Source organism: Ornithodoros turicata, chromosome 6 (genome assembly GCF_037126465.1).
Source record: "Ornithodoros turicata isolate Travis chromosome 6, ASM3712646v1, whole genome shotgun sequence".
NCBI lineage: Eukaryota > Metazoa > Arthropoda > Arachnida > Ixodida > Argasidae > Ornithodoros > Ornithodoros turicata.
The window spans coordinates 63,804,603-63,824,592 of record NC_088206.1 but is presented as its reverse complement, the minus strand read 5'-3'; the positions used below and the strand labels follow the sequence as shown (position 1 = coordinate 63,824,592).

General features: G+C 45.8%; 1 protein-coding gene across 1 annotated transcript; it reads left to right on the top strand.

Moving 5' to 3' along the window:
* Positions 1-12,276: 12,276 nt before the first annotated feature.
* Positions 12,277-19,237, top strand: LOC135398686 (uncharacterized). The gene is made up of 4 exons (XM_064630071.1): positions 12,277-12,309; positions 16,875-17,179; positions 18,386-18,526; positions 19,087-19,237. The coding sequence occupies exons 2-4, from the start codon at positions 16,875-16,877 to the stop codon at positions 19,235-19,237; spliced, it is 597 nt and encodes a 198-aa protein (XP_064486141.1). The 5' UTR covers positions 12,277-12,309.
* Positions 19,238-19,990: the final 753 nt, after the last annotated feature.

Below are 19,990 nucleotides of genomic sequence, written 5' to 3'. Positions count from 1 at the left end.
CTGTTCTGGTCCTGCAGCATGGGCAGTTTCGTAAAGCAGGCTTCGCCTCATGCAGAGTAGCTTCAGGTGAAGCCCACATTCGGGAGGTATCGTTCGTATTCGGCGAATAGTCGGATATACGGAAATCTGAATATTGGGTATTCGAATCACGAATGAAATACTTGGAGTGGTTGATATTTGATTCGAATTCGAGAACTCGAATATCCGCACTTAAAAATAAGGGATTTCGTGAAATTCCGTGCCAAACGAAGGATTCCGCGATGAATTCCGGATTCCGCGATATTTCGCAGAATCGCGGAAAACCCGGGGCCTTAGTCATGATGAAGTTAAATTTGCATTTTCACGAGGTTCTTCGTGTTCATTTTTCCGTATTTCTTACAGTGTCGACGAGAGCTATCATGATCATCACATCTGCCCTTCTCAATCTCCGAAGATTTCGCGTCCGGGTCACGCTCTCACGCGGGCATGCAAGACGTACGTGCGAAAATGAAGCATTATAATTGTGGCATAGCTTAACACGGTGACCTATTTTTGACATCGTTGTAAAAAAAAAAAAAACTAAAAACAAAGAAATAATAAAGAAAGAGAGAATAGAGTAGGACGCACTCTAGAAATTTCGATTCCACACGGTTGTGGTGCTGGTGCTTCTAAAAGCGCTCACCGTTGTCGGACTCACGACTTCTAAGGGAACTGTGTCACATTGCCGACTAGAGCACTGCACGGGCCCGGGCTTGGCGTTTTTTAGGCGGGCCTGGGCCGGGTACGGGCTTGACAACGCCAGACATGGTCGGGTATGTACGCGAACATATTTCACTTCACGAGACTAGATAGCTGAATTTTCACGTTACTTTTTTCCCCCATTGGGTATGGGATATCAGGTATTCTCATCTGAGAACTATCACTTTTTTACATGTGATCATGCTTATTTCGTGAATGGGTCTGGATTTCACGCGTGCACTCACTTACATTTGGGGACGATTGGTGTGGGGTCCTGCACGAGCGTCAGTTAGGTTAGGTGTTGGGACATATTTCGTTCTCGTGAGGGTCTGGCACGAGGCCCAGTGAGGTTAAGTGTTCTGACATATTTCGTTTTTATGAGAGTCCGGCAAGAGGGTCGGTTAGGTTAGGTGTTCTGACATATATTTCGTTCGCGTGAGAGTTCAAGAAAGAGGAACTAACACCGGAGCATGTGCAATAGTGCGGCAATGAGTCTCTCTTGAACCGCAAGGTACATACGCCCACGCGCCGCTGCGCGCTGCGTTCCCAAGCAAGCAACCACCAAGCACAGAGCGGCTTGCCGGCAGGGAAACACAGCCGCTGCTGCGTTCGAGTGTACCTGACTCTCCACCAATTAGCTGCGTCCTTTCCCTTGCTGCGTTGTGCTCTTTAGTAAATCTAAATACGCCTCTGAACCTCGAGAACAAATAGAGCAGAGGCGGGCTTGGACCGGGCCTGAGCGTGAAAACAGTCGGGTACGGGCTGGGCCCGGGCCGGTGGAGTCGGGTTCGGACCGGGCCCGGGCTGGAAATATATAGAAGACGTCGGGCCCGGGCCGGGTACGGGTCGTAGCAGCCGGGCCTGGGCCGAGCACGGGCCTGAAAATTAGGCCCGTGCAGTGCTCTATTGCCAACATATGTCTGACGAAAACCCCAGATAGCACAGCGCGCACCAGGATTCGTGTCCACATGTGTCCACGCATCCCTGTGTCCACGCGACGTGGCCAGCACACTAACCACGCGAGCAGTGTTTCTTTTCCTTTTTTTTTTTTTTTACGTTTGTTGCGGTTCAGCGAGCTGGTTGGGGACACCACACTTCATCTCAAGTTACGCCAAATTGGTAGACAGGACGCTCCGCCAGTGGAGCAGCACGGGAGAGATCACGTGCTTATACGGTTACCAATGGGAATAGCCGCGCCTCTCGCTCCTCTGACGTCAGAGCTTGACGCCTACACTCTAAGGAAAAAAGGAGAAAAAAAAAATAACGGTAAAATGAGGAGTAATTGCAGCTCAGACAGCAATTTCTCCCCCACTTTAGTCCCCTAACCCCGACATTTACTCCCCAGGACTACGAATTGTCACTCAACTTCGCAAATGGTCTTCCTAATGCTACAGTCTACGTAAATATGTGTTCTTGGTTAATATGATGGCATAAGGCTGGTATAACTCATCCAACTTCACAGTTTTCCACCCACACAGTGTCAGAAATCAGTTAGCGCTTCTTCCTTCGCAAACTGTGCCCAATGTATGCCGCAAGGTTTTATATCACTCGATATATCACGGTTGACGGTTTAATTCGAAGTATTTTCATGCACGCACACGAATTATGTACCTGGGACCCTTAGAACAGAGCGTGAAATGCAGCCTCCTCTCTGTGGCATTCATTTACTCCAGTGCATTTACTCCCGAAAGGGACTATTTTTGTGGCAATGCATTTAGTCCCCGTAAGAAGTAAATTTACTCTTTTTTTTTTCTTCTTAGAGTGTACATGCGTTGATATGCAGGGGCGTTTGAAGGCGGAGGCAACGGGGGCAGCTGCCTCCCTGATCTCAGGCATACACTCTTAAAAATGAACTTCACCACATAGCACGCTCCAAGCCAACCATAATCCCGAGTGACATCGTTCTCTCACATGATTTGTTGAAAACGGGAGGCGTACACCTTTTTGTGACAATTAAGATTTCTGCATAAGTGTCACAAAAAGGCGTACGCCTAGCGTTTTCAACAAATCATGTGAGAGAACGATGTCACTCGGGATGATGGTTGGCTTGGAGCGTGCTATGTGGTGAAGTTCATTTTTAAGAGTGTAGGCACAATGGCACAGGCACAATTCGAGGAGGCCTCGCATTCCTTTCATGCACGGACATCGGGCATGGTGCCTGGTATTTTTTTTTTACAGGAAGCTGGACATTCACCTGTGTGAGCTTCGCTTACTCCAGGTTTGATTATTTTAGGTGACAACGAAAATCTGTCACTTTGTGTGCACATATTACCTGGCAATCTAACTATGCATCTGACAAAAAGCGCATGTCTAGGAATATCCGTTATTCCCATTGAGAAAGGCTGTTTAGTCATCTCCGAATGAACTGCATGCCGTAAGTGGAAACATATTTACAAAACAAATATACGAGCATTTACATATTCCCCACTGCGTGTAGCGTGTGTCTTCTGTTATATGCCATCTCTCTGTACATGGAAAGTTCTTTGTGTGCCAGTCTTTCCAAGTTCGGCTCGCCCTCCATGCAGTACAACAACAACAACAACAACAATAAATGATGACGATGAGATGGGGTGGTTTACCGCGGTGGTGCGGTACAATGCCTGCATGGTGTAATGAACCACATACATATCAAAGTTTCACAAGCCCTATGAGATGGGAACATAACGCCTGGCCACTTGAGCTGAAAACGTCGCGTTATTCTCACATTAGGTCCGAACTTATAGGCATCTTTATGAATTCGCTTTTACCTCGTTTTTTATTCTTTTTTTTTGTGTTGAAACTACTAGATTAATGATATATTCCGCAGGACAAAGTTAGGCTCACGAGTGATTTGCAAGTCTGGTGTCTTTTCCTGTTCGTTTTTTTTTTTTTTTTTTAAGCAGTTCTACGAGTGTTGTCTAACTGTGGGTCTCGTTCTACCGGAAACGCACACTCCGCTTCTAACTTGTGGGCTATATAACTCGTTTTACACTGACCCCGTTGCAGTTTTATGGAAGCTGGGCAGTTTAAACAATCCAACACCCATGTACTACAAATCATCTTCGCGTTCCGTCTTTTCTCGGTCACATTTCACGAATTCTGGCACAGCACAGTTTGTCTTTTTAAAACAAATCTGCCCAAAACAACATGACTCCGCAAAGCTACCATGCACTCCCCTTTCTTAAAAAAAAAGAAAAAAAAAGAGGGTGAATAGGAAAGTAAGCCATATTCTTCTTCCACTTAAACATACACACATACACACACACACACGCAAAATAATGAGACTGTCGCTTCATTGTGACATCATTCGTACTATTCCCACATATTACGTACATCCGTGTCTTTATCAACATAACGTTTTCAGAAACTGCTTTCTCAAGTCTCAAAAGAGCTTTCACTCACTTGCACGCAGTGGAAAAAAAGAAGAAGAAAAAAAAAGAGAAGAAAATGGGGATAATATGAATTTAGCAGTGCATATCGGACATAAGGCAGCGTATTGAAGTACGGACCGCCTGTCGTGTCTCCTTCACGGTCAAGGTGGGGACGTTCTTTTGCGGATAGGTGTCGCCCGCTTTGTCAATTGTGTTTGCGCTACGAAGGAGAGCAGGAACGGGGGAGGGTGTTGGTTACGTATATACGGACTGAGGGGGGCTGGTTTGAAGCTGCTTGTGTGTAGGTTGCGGAGAACATCGGTGTCGGAGTGTCTTCGAAAGACTTACCGAGGTGAGACCTTCTGTTCAGAGTGACTTTGCAAAATATTACGAAGCATCGCTACGACGAAAGCGTTCCGAAGGAAATTTATAAAATTTCGGCGCAGAAACCATCCTGGAAGGATAACAATTAAAGTTTACACGCTCAGAGATAGAATAATTTTTCTCTCGGTAGCAGGTTAACGTTTTAAAGTACGTTTCACTGCAAAATGTTAGCGTTTATGGATTCGAAAGTGATGACTGTAGCTAATATTGGTGAGCTATTCGGACTCGAACAATATTCGTTGATCTTGCAAGTACTTGAGCTGGCATGTACCGATGCAAAGCTAGGAATGCAGACGTTATTTCGATAAATTAGACAACTGGTATGAGAAATTCCATTCATATCCGTTCATTCGGTAATTCATTATTTTCAATCAGGTGTTGCTCCAACATTCAGGTATTGCTCAATATTGTTCAACAACTCCCGTACAAAAAACTTTTGCAGATCACGTCGTCATTTTATTTTCGAGGAGGCAAGAGGGGCAAAATAACGTCACAATGACGTCACGAATACAGACGCCCATTTGACACTTCATATCTCCCCCACGCCTGGTAGCCTCTCATAGTTAATATAAGGTCCTAGTATCCGTAATCCAGCCAACTAGCACACAAATAACTCCACTGGTCATCGAGAGGCGCAGTTATCACCAGTTTCTATTTTTCGTTAGGCTAATTCTCCATTACTGCCTAGACGATAAAAAAAAAAAGAAGAAAAAGCTCACGGTTGCGGCCTCTCCGACCAATTCTGTAGGCTCGGCTTTCCCTTGTCCAACGCCTCGTTTCCAAACCTTGAAACACGTACCTGCTAAGAAATATCGAGCACTGAGGATTTCGCTAAAAGCTTCTCCTGGTTCCTCATGTTTCTGCTGTAACCTTGGCCCTTTGCGTTCGCACCCATGTCATGAGGCGTTCGTGGTAAGAGGAGGAGGCAGACGGGGAAAAAAGGAGGTCAATCCACATCATCTAAACAGGACGCGATCCAGTTTCTTCCTCAAAGACCTACTTTTACGGTGACAGAAAGTGAAAACAAGAATAGACGTTTGCACACTCATCGCTTCATAATGGACACACTTCTTCCAGACATTTGTGTTTGTGTACGGAGTTTTCTCATCTCAAGTTTTTGCCCGAGATTGGAACAAATCGAGGGTTTTCTGAACGTTTCAACTTCAAAGAATGAAAGAAGTAAAAAGAGTGCGGTCAGATTTCCGGGTCTTTTCTTAACTCGGGAGGTGTACGTCCACAGTAGCAACAACAACTCTATTTTGGCTTTGGAGAGTGGGGAGGTTCATCGCCACAGGCGATACTCTACCCCATTGCTGGTGGGAAAGTGGGGAATAAAATAACGAGCCCCTTCACAATAACGATCGAAGTCCGATGGTGTCCAGAAATGTCAGAAGAGCTTTGAGCGTTGCTGGGCTGGATTAGGCCAGGGACCAAGCAATTTCGATAGGGAGAAGGGGCGAGAGTCCAGCTGACGAAGAGACTCGGAGAGTGTGGTTCGGGAAGGTTGGTAGTGGGAGCAATGAAGAAGAATATGCTCCAGATCCTCAAGAACACCACAGTGGCAGCAGGTGGGAGAGTCAAGTTGTCTCAAGCGGTAACACCACTGAGCTGTAAAGGCCACATTGAGGCGCATTCGGTGGATTAATGCAGCATCTTGACGAGAGGTGTTTCGTGGCATGCGGAAAGCTAGCGTTGGATCAACTCTGCTCAACATAGAGGGGGGAAGAATGTCGGTTGTCCATTGGCGGGAAGCCACGGGTGTCACTAGGCGTCGGAGAATTGAACTGCGGTCTCCTCTCAGCAGAACAATATTGGTCCGTTTCCGATACGAGAGTGCTGCTTCTGCGGCGCTGTCGGCCTGCTCGCTCCCCACGACACCACAATGGGCTGGAACGTCCACAGTAGAACGTCAAAGGAGCAAATAATAATCCGGGATTCCACCTCTCGAGAGAGCTCTGATCATGACGGACACCATGGAACCAATGGCACCAATGGTCGGAACGCGGAATTACTTCAAAAGGTTGCGACCCTTTGTTTGATATTTTTTCATTATTTATTTATTTATTTCATTTCCGCAGAAGTGTGGGCCAGATACAAAAGGCATAAGCCTGACGAGGTACCTGGACCAGGAAACAACAATAACAGTAACAGAAATAACATGAATAACATAACATGACGTGCAGTCGGTGTTATATATATTATATAATTTGTAGGATGGTATTCAACATTAAATTTCTGGTTATTTTAACTACAAGTCATGACAAAACATATCAAGTACACATGGCAACGTGCGACGGGTTAGTCTTATGTCATAATAGACTGATATTGATGTCAGATTCTAAATGTGATCGGAGTACACGGTCCAAAAACTTGAAAACTTATTCATAAAAAGTGCTATTACGTACGGCAAAGCCTGTTTGACGTGGTTTGTTCGAATCATCGGTACAATGCACTTCCTGCTTTCTCTTATACGCTTCGTGCAAAGCGTCCGCCGCGCCACGGAGAATCCTGGCGGCAGTCATATGAACTTGTTGTGTGAGTCCGCTCGGTTCTCGAGGGTTATTCGTACGCTTTCAATATTCACCTTGCTTCGGTGACGCCGCGCCTGAGTTGATAGCTGCTAAAAGTAATGCCGCAACGAACTGTTGCGTCGTTGGGTGCACAAATACGTACGAGAACGCCGGGCGTAGCAAAAAAAATTGTCCCTGGTTGTGTGGGCAGAAAAATGGTCCCACATGTTCCTGCGCGCCCAAAAATACAGGGGCGTGGTTGCGGATAACTGATGAAACAAATCACAGCCGACCGAGTGTTACCATTCGCTCTCCCCATTCGTTGAAAAACGAGGCATAGGCCTTTTTCATCTGTATAATAAAATCTACAGGTCATTCAATGAGTAACATAAAAGCGACATCATTCGCGGCACTAGTTCGCTAGCGATATCGTTCGCTGGATGCTAGTATTTCTCTACTGTTGGTCAGACACCAGTTTCGAGTTTATAAGTTTTCTCGAGAGTTTTCGGCGAGATTCTCGTAGAAAAGTCAATTTTTCCATCTTGTAGCAACTTGTGAATATGAATTCCTAGTTTCAGAATGAACATGTGAGGTACAGTTAAAACACGCGCATTCGCAAAAAGTTCTGTGGAGCTAGTAAAAAAGGCGGCATTGGTGATGAGTCGCACTGCCCTCCTTTGCAGTACATGCAATTTATGTAGATTCTCACGCGCCGTGTTACCCCAGATCAATAAGCAGTAATAAAGCTTTGAGTATATGAGCGTGTAATAAATGTCCCTCAACCATCTTGGTAACAACATTCTAATGCGGCACAGAGCCCCAATTGATCTCGAAAGTTGTTGGGCCAAGTGGGTGACATGAGTGTTCCAGGACAAGTTTTCCTGGAACCAAAAGCCTAAAAGATCATGAATTTGGTCTTATTATCATTCTGAGCCGATTTGCTGACAACCACATGGAAAGGTCCTCCAGATAGTTATTTATAGTTGTGCAAAGTTCTGCCAAGTTACTATTAGCGAAAAATACGTTAGTGCCATCAGCATACAGGACGATATACGGAGTATTTGGAATATTAACTATATCGTTTATATAGAGCAAAAATAACAGTGGACCATGAATGGATCCGTGCGGAACACCATATTTGATTATCCGCCTGTCGGATTCGATACCGTCTACTTTGACGTACTGAGAGCGTTGCGATAGATAACTTTTTATTAGGTCATGCGGCGTACCACGTATTCCGTACAAATAACATTTTCGAAGCAAGATGTCATGCAGAACAGAATCAAAAGCTTTTTGTAAGTCTAGGAACAACCCTACAGTATACAGCTTGTCTTCGGTATTTTGCACGATCTTATCTCTGATCGAAATTAATGCGGCTTCAGATGACTTTCCTTTTTGAAATCCGAACTGGGCGTCTGATATGCACTCTTAAGAATGAACTTCACCGCATAGCACGCTCCTAGCCAACCATCATCCTGAATGATATCGTTATCTGCCCCGATTAGTTGAAAACGGGAGGCGTACGCCTTTTTTGTGACAACATCATAAGTGTCACAAAAAAGACGTACGCCTCCTGTTTTCAACAAATCAGAGCAGATAACGATATCATTCGAGATGATGGTTGGCTAGGAGCGTGCTATGCGGTGAAGTTCATTTTTAAGAGTGTGATATGGTGCTTCGAGAGGTACTTTGAGAGCCTATCATTGATAACTCTTTGGATTACTTTTGAAAACAAGGATAAGACAGAAATGGGGCGGTAATTGTTAAGATCATTTTCATTACCTTTTTTACTTATGATGGTAACTTTAGCAGTTTTTAATAGGTCTGGAAAAACTCCCGTTTCCGAGACACAGTTACATATATAACAAAGCTTATCACTGATAAGAGGTATTATGCACCTAATAGGCAACGCCTTGATATTATCGACGCCACCAGCAGATGAATTATCTAATGATCGCAGTATGCTTTCAACTTCAGAAACTGTGACTGGAGATAAAATAGTTCATTACACCATGTATGCACTGTGCCAGAGTATCGAGGAAAAAATATTTTTTTTTTTAGGTGTCGTGCATCACTTGCACGTCTAACGAGCTAACGATAGGCGGGCAATTCAAAAAGACGGGCACGTGACACATTGCGCGTGACGTATGCTACGCCTCTTACGTATCGTGCGAAGAGGGCCGTGTACATGTTTTATCACGTGTCCTTCTCGACGAGTGCCCCCTCGTTAGCTCGTTACGCGTGCAAGCGATTAAGCCCCCTGGCGAGATACAGTATATCAGTGGTTGCCATGAGTTAGGCCGAGACACGACAAGGACGACCGCGTGCGCGTCAAGCTCTGACATCAGAGGAGCTCGAGCGCCTGTCATTCCTATTGGTTCTCGAGAGCACGTGATCTCTCTCGCCCTGCCTCATTGGTGGATAGGCCTGCAGTGATGTGAAGCCCGGATGAGTTTCGGTATTCGCTGGCTTGATTTCTTAGGCGTGTAATTACTCCCTTTGGAATGCAGGTCCCTATCCATACAAACAACCCTGTTTTACGTTTATCTCTGATAGCTTGGGAACTCGCAACCTGTATCTGACGTCCCTCGCGGGTGCTGAGCAACTTGTTCCATGCCACCAAGCTGCTGGTGTTCAGGTCCGCAACCTTGAGATTACTATATAGGCAAAGAAGTTACAAATATCGAGACCGGAGGACTCCACAAAACAAGCTTGCTCCACAAAAAACGCTTCCCTTGTGATACGAGGGGTGTTCAAGTCAAACCGGGACTTTCTGTCTTCTGAGTGTACAAATGGCTCGCACTACTTCTTTTTCGTCATTTTCACACGCGACAGGCCTCCGCGTTCACCATGTGGTGGTCCAAAGTTTGTGCAAAACAGAAGTCACGTGCTGGACAAGATGGCCGACATCGAGGTGGGCGCGCACATCGAGCAGCGAATTGTCATGAAGTTTCTCGTGAATGAAGGCGTAAAGTCATCTGAAATTCACACAAGACTTCAGGCTCAGTATGGCCACGATACACTTAGCCGCAACAAAGCGTTTGAGTGGTGCAAACGGTTCCGAGACGGCCGTACATCAGTGCAGGACGATCCCGGCCGGGGCGGCTCAGAGCCCAGTGTCAGAGTTCCTGAGAACATCCAAGTTGTGCAGCGCCTAATCCTCAAGGACGACGGATAACATGTCTCGAACTGGCTCGAAAGACGGACCTTTCTGTGGGAACGTTGAACACTATCATTCATGAACACCTCCAGTTTCGGAAAGTTAGTGCCCGTTGGGTCCCGAGGCAGCTCTCCGTGTTTCACCGGCAGAGAAGACGAGAAACCTCCCAAGAGCTAAGGTACCGTTTCAACACTGAAGGACAGTCGTTCCTTGATCGGATCATCACGTGCGATGAAACGTGGGTGCACCATTTCCCTCCTGTCTCACTTTAGACTCCTGAGTCTAAATGCGCATCAAAACAGTGGAAGCATCCGGGCTCGCCAGCTCCCAAGAAGTTCCGAAGCAACCCGTCTGCGGGTAAGGTCATGGCCACAGTTTTTTGGGACCAGGCTGGTGTTGTTCATGTTGATTTTCTGCCCAGTGGTACCACCATCAATAGTGCATATTACTGCCAGGTTCTCAGGGATGTGCATAAGGCGCTGAAGCAAAAACGGCCGGGCCTCACCACCAAAGGAGTCCTCATCCTACAGGACAATGCACACCCGGATACCGCGCATCTCATGACACGCACCTTACAGGAAGTTGGCTGGGAGTTGCTGCCACATCCCCCTTACAGGCCAGACCTCGCCCCCAGCGATTTCCGTCTCTTCGGGCCACCGAAGGCGTTCATTGGGGGCCGACGAGGTCAAGAATGCGGTCCGATCATGACTGCTACGCGCCGGTAAGGATTTCTACGCTGCTGGCATCCAAGCCCTCGTGAAACTCTGGGACAAGTGCATTAGTACAGCTGGAGATTACGTTGAAAAATAAAACTAATTTCTCGCCTGTAAGTTCATTTTACTTTTACGAAAAATGAAAAGTCCCGGTTTGACTTGAACACCCCTCGTAACTGACGGTGAAAATATATACTACCGGCACTGTTGATACCGTTCTGTTTGTCTGCCTCGTGTGGCAGGATGAAAAAATTATTTTCCGCGAACTGCTCGTTTGCGAGCTCAGAACTTCTTGAGGAAAGATGTGGGTGGGGCCTGACCAAGAATGTTGAGTCTGAATCCGGCTCTTGACGTCTGTATTCGTTTCGGATACGTTTATTTCTCACTGGCTGATTGAAAAGATGATGTCGGATATTATGTCCCTTGCCGTGCTTCCTCTGCTTCAAATGGCAGCTGGGACACCTCGTAAAAGCGCAGGAGAATAGCTATAACGTATCTTTTTTGTTGCTAAAGTGCCGGTAAATTATGAGATCCGATATATATTTCACTTTGAAGCGAGAATATTTAAAAGAGCGTAAATGGGCTCAAAAAAAGAAGTAAACAAAACAGAACACAGAAAAGCCATGTCAGGTCCTAAACTCCTGGGCATTCTCTGGTGCGTCCTATGCGCAACGATTAGTGAAGGAGCTGTTTCTTCTGTATTTTTTTGATAATTTTCTGTATCCCAGCTGTTTTCTTTTGTTTGCTTGAAAGCATTAGGGAATAGCAAGCCCACACCGTGGCTAACCTTCCCCTTCCCTTTTTTCTTACTTTGCATTAAACATATCCCCCTCCCCCCATGTCAGTTGGAGTCGCGTGTTTCAGTATAAAATTACGTCTTTGTTTTCCAGTTCTTCATTTATTTACTTCTTTATCATTTGCTCTGGAGGGAGAACTGTACCAGCACAGATTCCGTCTTTCCGCGGGAAATGAAAAGAGAAACGACCGAATAAAGTTATCCTACCCCCGGTGACGTAACATCTACCCAATATAAAGAATGGAGGAATAAATCGTGGGAACGAGTGTTCCTATATCTTCAGCGTGAAAGCACTTGGTGTCGAGGAAGAGAGCAAAATGGGAAAAGTGACCCTCTCATGTGTGACCTTTCATACAGCAAATCTAGTTCATCCACATGGCTGCTCCCAAGAAGACACATTTCTCTCTCTACACCATTGAGAGTAAAGCAGAGAAAGAGAGCCAGCCACGCGCATCACTGTGCGTGTACTTCACAGGGGTGGTATCCAATGTGTTGCTCCGTAGACGAAAGCGTGCTGGGCGAACGCAATGCATCCTGGACAGGTCCTGGTCGTACGTCACAGCAAACGTCAAGGCACACGTGACCTTAAAGATGGCGGCGCCCGAGATCGGCGGCCAAACCGTTTGTAAACAATGCGGTTGTTGTTTCTGCGTGGGGTTTTGGATGTCTTTCGATCACGGTAATTATTTTCATCCGATAATCTCGCAGTAAAACGCGCAGTTTTGCACATAAGGCCTCGCAGTGTTGACGACTTCCAAAGATGTGACGTTAGACGCATTGTTTACGCTGGCAAAATACGTCTATCTCTTGCCGTTATGACGACGGAAATATGTCGGTAAGCGGCAAAACGGCATGTAAACAAAGTCACATGACCTCAAAATGACGTTTTCTATGATGTGCGACCAGGACAAGATGGCAGTTTTCCCAAACGCACCCGCTTGAGGGTAGTTACAACAATGGCGGGTTTGTGTCACCCCTGTGGTGTACTTAGAGACGCGAAGCCCCAAAAAAGCCCCGGAAATTTTGAAAAAAAAAAATATTTTTCGGATTTTTTTCTTGTCCCCGGAAAAATAGCCAAAAATTTGCAGGCGACAAAATTAAAAAATGTAAATTTTCGTGCCTTTGATGCGTTCCAACCCGCGAACAGTGCCTTAGGTGCCTCTAATCGGCCAACAACCACTAACTTAGAGCTCCGTCTGGCCGTTCCAAGCGATCGCCATTGCATTCACATAATGTCGGAGTTCTGGTCGGAGTGGAGAGGTTGTTCTAATTACCTATCGCTGAGTAGACAGCAGTCTCATGGGATGCTCTGCTCTGCATTTATGCCTAGAGGATGAACACTCCTAAAGCTTCTAGCTCATTGTATGCATGTGGTTTGGCCGGCAATGCTTCGACTCAGCAGTAACCACATTTGTTTCAATTTTTTTTTCAATTTTTCGGAAAAAAACCCGAACCGTTTTTTTTTCAAGCGATTCAAAATTCTCTACGTGTGCTAGAGGGTTCGGAATCTCGGGCCGCTTTTACGATCCCGGGACGTTGATCGGGATTTTTGTGCAACTGTCCCCACGAGGACACGCCATCGCAAATAGCACAAACCGAGTAGGCGTTGTCCACCTATATACTAGATCAGTTTTGCTCTTCTCTCTTTTTCTTCCTCCATCATATCAGTCACCGAAGCAAAACTGTCTCCACCCTTTTCGAATGAACGTATTGATAAAGATGAAATGAACAAAAAAAAAAAAAAAGGAAAAAGATCTGCGATGCAGCAGTAGAACATTTTGTACAGCTCCGGTCAACGTTAATAATAACGCTGGAAAAAATGTGGTCTCGTTCCCGAGCGCGATTACAACGACGCTTGGGGCCATGGGGAAACCTTAATTGAACAAAAATTATTCTGTTAGTTTAAGGCGAGGATTTTGTTCACTTAACATTCCCCCAGTGCCCCAAGGGCGGCTCTTTTCGTGCAGGGTAAGGAGACAGAATTTTTTTCCAGTGTTATTATTATGGTTGGCCGGAGCTGTACACTTTCGCAGAGTTGGAGTTGGAGTTAGGAAGATGGAGGCTCCTACAAAACTCTTGAAAATAAAAATCAGTCAGTCTAAAAAGTTAGACTGATTGATTACACGACTGATTACACGATTGATAGACACGAAGATTGATTGATTGATTGCCCGGAGAAAGGAAAAAAAGTGGAGATGCTAATCCCGAAACACTCGGGACTGGGTACTCCAGGACGCGTTAATTAGGTCTCTCTATACACACAAAAAAGTTAAGGCAAAAAAAAAAAAAAAAAGGGGGGGGGGGGAAGAAAGACCACAAGCCTATACGAGGCACACAGGTCCAGACGGGAGGGAACAAATGGAATAGATGAGAGCTTCACAGTTGAAAGAAAAGTTTCACACAGTTTTACGCATTAACACAGTTTCAAAGATTTACACATCACTCGAAAAGGAAAGTTTGACACAATGAGGATTGTGCACATGACGTCACGCGCAGCCTTTGAGCGCCTTGGAGCCACGTGACATGGGAAAACATGGGGATGCGTCACAGTCGTCTTACTGCGGGCCGAATGAGGCCGGAATAACCAGAGGAATAGCCGGAGGAATAACCAGGCGGAATCGGGTTTAACCCGAAAGAGTCACTCCCTAACTATATGTAGCACGTGTATGGGAGAATGCATGATCTTTTTGTATTTCAGGTATGAACCTTACAGTGATGTACAGCGATGAACAAAGCATTAAAAGGCGAGCGAGCTTGTGCATTGACGTGGACGATATCATTTCAGAGCCGGCATAGGCGTTTCCAGGATTTTTTCCGGAGGGGGGAGGGTGCCTCAGGGAGGGCAAAGCTTGCAAGCGCCTTACCTCTTTTTAATTTTCATTTTGTCATACGCCAAAGGCCCAGAGAGGGCGTTATATGACGGAGGTGGAACAGAACGATATACGTAGCACACAAGATACGAGCAATACACTAGCTATGGCAGTAAAAAAAAAAAAAAAAAAGAAAACTATCGCGCCAAAAAGGAGCATTACTTACATGTCATGGTTCGTTCGGCTGCCCAGGGGGCGCCCTCGCTCACTGCCATCAGTACCACTTGTGGTAACGCGCATACGTTATTTCCAGCATTTATTTCAGTTATTTCGCAGTTTCTTGCAGTGATTTCCTCAGGGATGGCACAGATTCACTGAAGTAAGTGGAACACAAGACAGGATCCACGCGATGACGTGCGAAATCGCCATCATTGTGGTCTACGTTTGTAGAATATACTGGAAAACTTTTCCTCCGCCCGCCACCAGGGAAGAAAGCCGGCGCCAGTGTCGAAGTGCAGCAAACTCTAGCCGAACGTCCCTATAGCGATATACCGTACTAGGGTCACCGTGATTAGGGTTATTCAGACGGATATGAGGCAGCGTCTTTAAAGTCCATTTGGTCACGAAGTGAAGCAATGCTCTGGGGAAGGCCGTTCCAGTCTCTTGACAAAAGAAGGACTGAAGGAAATATTCGTGCATGCAGCGATTCAGTTCGACTTTGAAAGCGTGATCCAGCCTGGAAGAAGAAGAAATATACGCGGCTGTATGATCCCAGCGCTTATAAATGAGCATTCTGAAAATAACGGTGGAAAAGGGTTATGCGAGAGACCCATCGGCGCAAAGCTAAGGTAGGAAGAGATAGTTCTGCTTTAATGGCGGAGACACTACTCTCGGGACTGTAGGTGACCGTTTTTTTTCTTCTTTTTTTGCATTCACATAATTTTTATGAAAAAGCTATGAGTGCAGCATAGATATCGTTTTTTGCAGTTGCGTTCTACGGCCAGGCGGACATCCTCTCGAAGAAAGTATGCGTCTACAAAATGACTAATTACCTAAATTATTTAATTAACTCTCTAATTAGGGAATTTCGGGCAAAAGCTAGATGACAGAGCGGGAGACAATCGTCGTTGAATTCAAGTCTTTTTTTTTAAATAATAATAATAAAAAAAAGAGCGCGTGCCGCGAAATATCCATAGCTGAATTTTGGTATGCAATAAATCAGCCGAAGCAGAAAAAGCGCGCCTGGGGAGCGCATACCCTCGCCGACGGAGGCTTATCTGGGCCAGCTGAGCGGCATCTACTCCAATCATATCCATCCCTGCAAATCACGTGGCCCTCTGACGTGGGATGAGCGCTGTACTCCATGCTCCCAGTCGCCGCGGTTTCGGTTTCGGCTCATTTGCATATCAAAATTCGGGGATGGATATTTTAACGCACGTGCGTGTTTCAGGAATTGTTAAACGTGAAATGGCTTGCAACTAGAATAGTCTCTCACTCTGCTACTGCTTCCAAGAAAAGTGATGACATTTTTTTACGATTATGTGCTCTAGGAATTTGCAAGGTAAACTTGTTAGTGGGATTGGCCTGTATTTAGCCAATGAGTGTTTAGTGGGCGATTTATGTACGGGATACTATCTTACCCACGAGCCAATCATATGGTACTTGGCCAGAGTCGAGAGAATGTTGCGATAGCATAGTTAAAACTTAGCTGACACATAAGTCCTGCATAATGTAAAAGCCCGAGACTAGGGAACATAAAGGGACAGACACAAACACGAAGTCTCAAAAGTCTCAGATTTGAGACTTCGTGTTTGTGTCTGTCCCTTCGTGTTCCCTAGTCTCGGGGTTTTTACATTATGCATCATCTTCACCAGCTCGCTTGCTTCCTAGCCATTTTCCCATTGACATAAGTCCTGTTTTTCGAGAGTTTTGAGTTGATCACATCGATGCCATATGATGGTGAGAATTTACACTTTTCGAAGAGACACCTCTTTTCCAGGAGGCCGACGCTAAAGGCTGTGCGGTCGTTCAGACGTACATATTATTATGACATATGAGAAGGATCATGCTGACCTACGAACTAAGAGTGCACAATTTTCTCAAGTGACCTGGAAGCCCCAAGGCGGTGGGCACGGGCCCCCTCTCGGTACGCCTATGACAACCGGAGAGGACTAGGCATCCTAGTCCTGTCCGGTTGCGTTTTGTGTCTCTGGTCCTACCACCTACTATTCATGCTCAAGGAAATGATAGCGTCCGTACCGACAACTGGATTTGTTTCGAAGTGGGCTGGTGCTACTTGTATGTTCCGTAATAACTGCACTTGAGTGTTACGCCGTTACCTATATGCAATGCCGCTTTAATTTTTTTTTTTTTTTTACATCGAGGAACCCCATTTCATGCACACATTTCACCGTCTCGTTCGTCCATCGTGCAGATGCCACAACGAGTTTTCCTGCCCCTGCTGTTGCTTTCAACGTGGTCAATTGCGGGATGGACCGCGTCTGCATCAGCTCCAGTCGCCCGTCCAGCTTCCCAGGTGCTGACAGCGCGAGAAGCTCGAGTAGCAACTACTTCTCAAGTGCTGGCTTTCAACGTGTCCAGCTTCGTGCTGCTCATGTTCATCAAAGCCATGATGGTTACTCTCGGTGTCATTACCGGCTTCAGCGGTCTAGGCCTACTTGTGGGCCGAAGTCTCGAGCAGAGGTCTTCGAGGGCGGCGTCAGATGTGACAAGATTAAGGTCTGTGTAATATTCGAGCCGAAGTAAGGAGTAAGGCTTCCTGAAGTGCAGATTACCTCGTCGGCATCCTCTGCAGAAACGCAGATGACATTTCCTAGAGTAGATTAGATTAGAAGTAGAAGAGAGAGAAGAAAAAAAAAGTGGAAACGGTCGCACTAGTGCGACCAGCTGTTCCATGACGCTTGATGTGTGGAAGCACTGCGTGATTTAAAAAAAATTCCACTGTTGCGTTATCTTTGACTGAAATGTTGCTCCAAGAATTATTCCGATGTAATGAGCAGAAAACGTTTGCTCCCTTGCTGTACAGGGGGTCCCACCGAAAAAGGGCCAGGGGCTAAAGGAAAAACGGAGTGCTCTACACAAATGGAACCAACTGTACGTGCTTGGCAGTTGTGTGGTCTATCCAAAAATATTTTTCATCGCCCCTTGTCAATTAATTAGCGGTAATTAATTCCCTACTTTTTAATTATCGGTTTTAGTTCTCAGATGTGAAAGAGGGAGTTGTAGTAAATGTCGAAAAAGACGCAACTGAAGTGGTTCGAGGTTGCTATGGCTTGTGGTTTCGTTCTTTCCCGGGTTTTAAACCCGCTTTTAAATTGGCTTCAGACGCCGCGCGTACCACAGAGCGCTCCCCATAATTCGGCGCCCGCGCGCGACGATTGCAGTGCACTCTGATAGGTGTGCTGTGAAACAGGTGAAATATCTTCCTCTTGTGTGACCTGGCCCAGGGATGGTCTCCAAGCGCTAATTAATCTCAATGAAGTAATCGTAATCAATCTCAAGGTCAATGTATGCCCGAGGGCGCTGGAATCGTCACGCGCGGGTGCCTGATTCTGGGCAGCACTCTGCAGTCTGCCCGGCATCTGAAACAAACTTTTAAACCCGGGAAAAACGAAACCACAAGCCATAGCGACCTCGAACCTCTTCAGTTCCGTCTTTTTCGACATGTACTACAACTTCCTCATTGACATCTGAGAGCTAAAGCCGATAATTAAAAAGTTAGAAAATTAATTACCGCCAATTAATTGACAAGGGGCGATGAAAAAAATATTTTTGCATAGACCACACAACTGCCAAGCACGTACAGTTGGTTCCATTTGTGTAGAGCACTCCGTTTTTTCCTTAGCCCCTGGACCTTTTTCGGTGGGACACTCTGTATATGCGACTGGTATCTGATGACGTAATTTACGTCACGTGACACTATAGGTGGATGGAAGACCAAGTGGCCGCCGTGGCAACCGGCAACATCATGTGCGTCTATCACTATGCGTGTGAAGAACCTCTGAGGGCGAAAATCCTTGCCTCGGGAGCCGACATCGTCATCGCTGTTCTCAAGATGACTCCGATGTGAGTGTCGCATTCCTTCGTTTTCAAAAAGTACCCATGATGGGCGCTGATCATCCTCGACCCTTTTTAAAACGCTCACTCATTCTGAACTGTCACTTTAAATCCTATATCCTCATAAAACAAGTTCCTAAATATCCCGTGTTCTGGAGCTGTCCTTTCATTGGTCCGTACAAGCCACGTGCTCCCTCCCAACGCCCTTCCAGGCCATAGCCTCCTATATAGGAGGCTATGTCCAGGCTAAAGGAAGCCTCCTCGCCCTCCTTCGTTACGCAGCCGTACGGGTAATGGTGTCGTCTGCTTCAATCAATCACGGCATACGATTTCGAACAGTTTTTCTTTTGGACAGTTTTTCTAATGGCTACCGGTAGGTGCTTATGCGGCTCATCTCTGTGTGTACGGCCGCTGAAACCATGGGTCTGATTGGCGGGACTCCTTCACGTCACATCAGTTTACGGTCCGGCCTTGTGTAGTGGCATTGACAATGTCGATAAATATGCTTTAATCTGCCTTTTTAAGGGGAAAGTATGGTCTTGTAGTGCGGCATCACACTTTTCTTGCAGCTCGCTGCCTCAGGGCCCTTTCTACGAGAAAATGATAGCCAGCATTCGACTGGCGGCCAACGTTGGCGAACAGACACCTCAACTGTGCAAGCTGAAGTTCCCCTGCAAGGAACGCCCCATCATGTACAATCGACACAGCAGAGTCATCTAGGTCTTTCCATTTTGCAAAAACAACCAGTATGCCAAAATGTGGCATACATAATTGTCACTGTGAAGAAACATCTTATTTATAAGTCATCATCAAATGTGTATATAAAATCTCATCTTCAATAAAACGTCTTTTCTGCTCACATTCCTCTTTTATTACATAACCAACAGACAATAGCAACTGACACGTCAAAGGCATATTTCTTTCTCATTTTTTCTTCCTTAAAAAATCTGTGTAGCGTTGGCAGCAACAGGTTTGATTTTGTGAGGAACATTGGACAAAACAAACGACATGGTTGGGCGCCGTGATGCACAATGTGCCTGAAAATAGACGTTATGGAGCTGTAGATTATCGATAAAAACTGTAACTTTTTCTCCGATGACAGCAATGGTAAAGATGCAACTTTGAAAAAATGTCTGGTGCCAGTAAGTTTACTCAAGCTTCTCTGTGGTACTGACAGTCCAAAGTTCACATTACATTAGTTACAATGTCTTTTTGTGGCGTATTATTTAGTAACTGCTCCTGTTGAGGCTTTTTACAATTGGCATTGTCTCTGCTTCTGAGAGGCACATTAAAATGTTGCGAGTGCTCTCGTAGCGTTCGGTCATCTAATATATAGCGAATGCCTTCAGTGGCAACACTCCTCATAAAACGGCAGCATATGCACAAAATGAAATTCGGAAATTTCACATTGAGCAAATGAAGTAACAAACAGCTGTTATAAACTGGAAAGCTGATGTCATGTTCCTCTTGGAA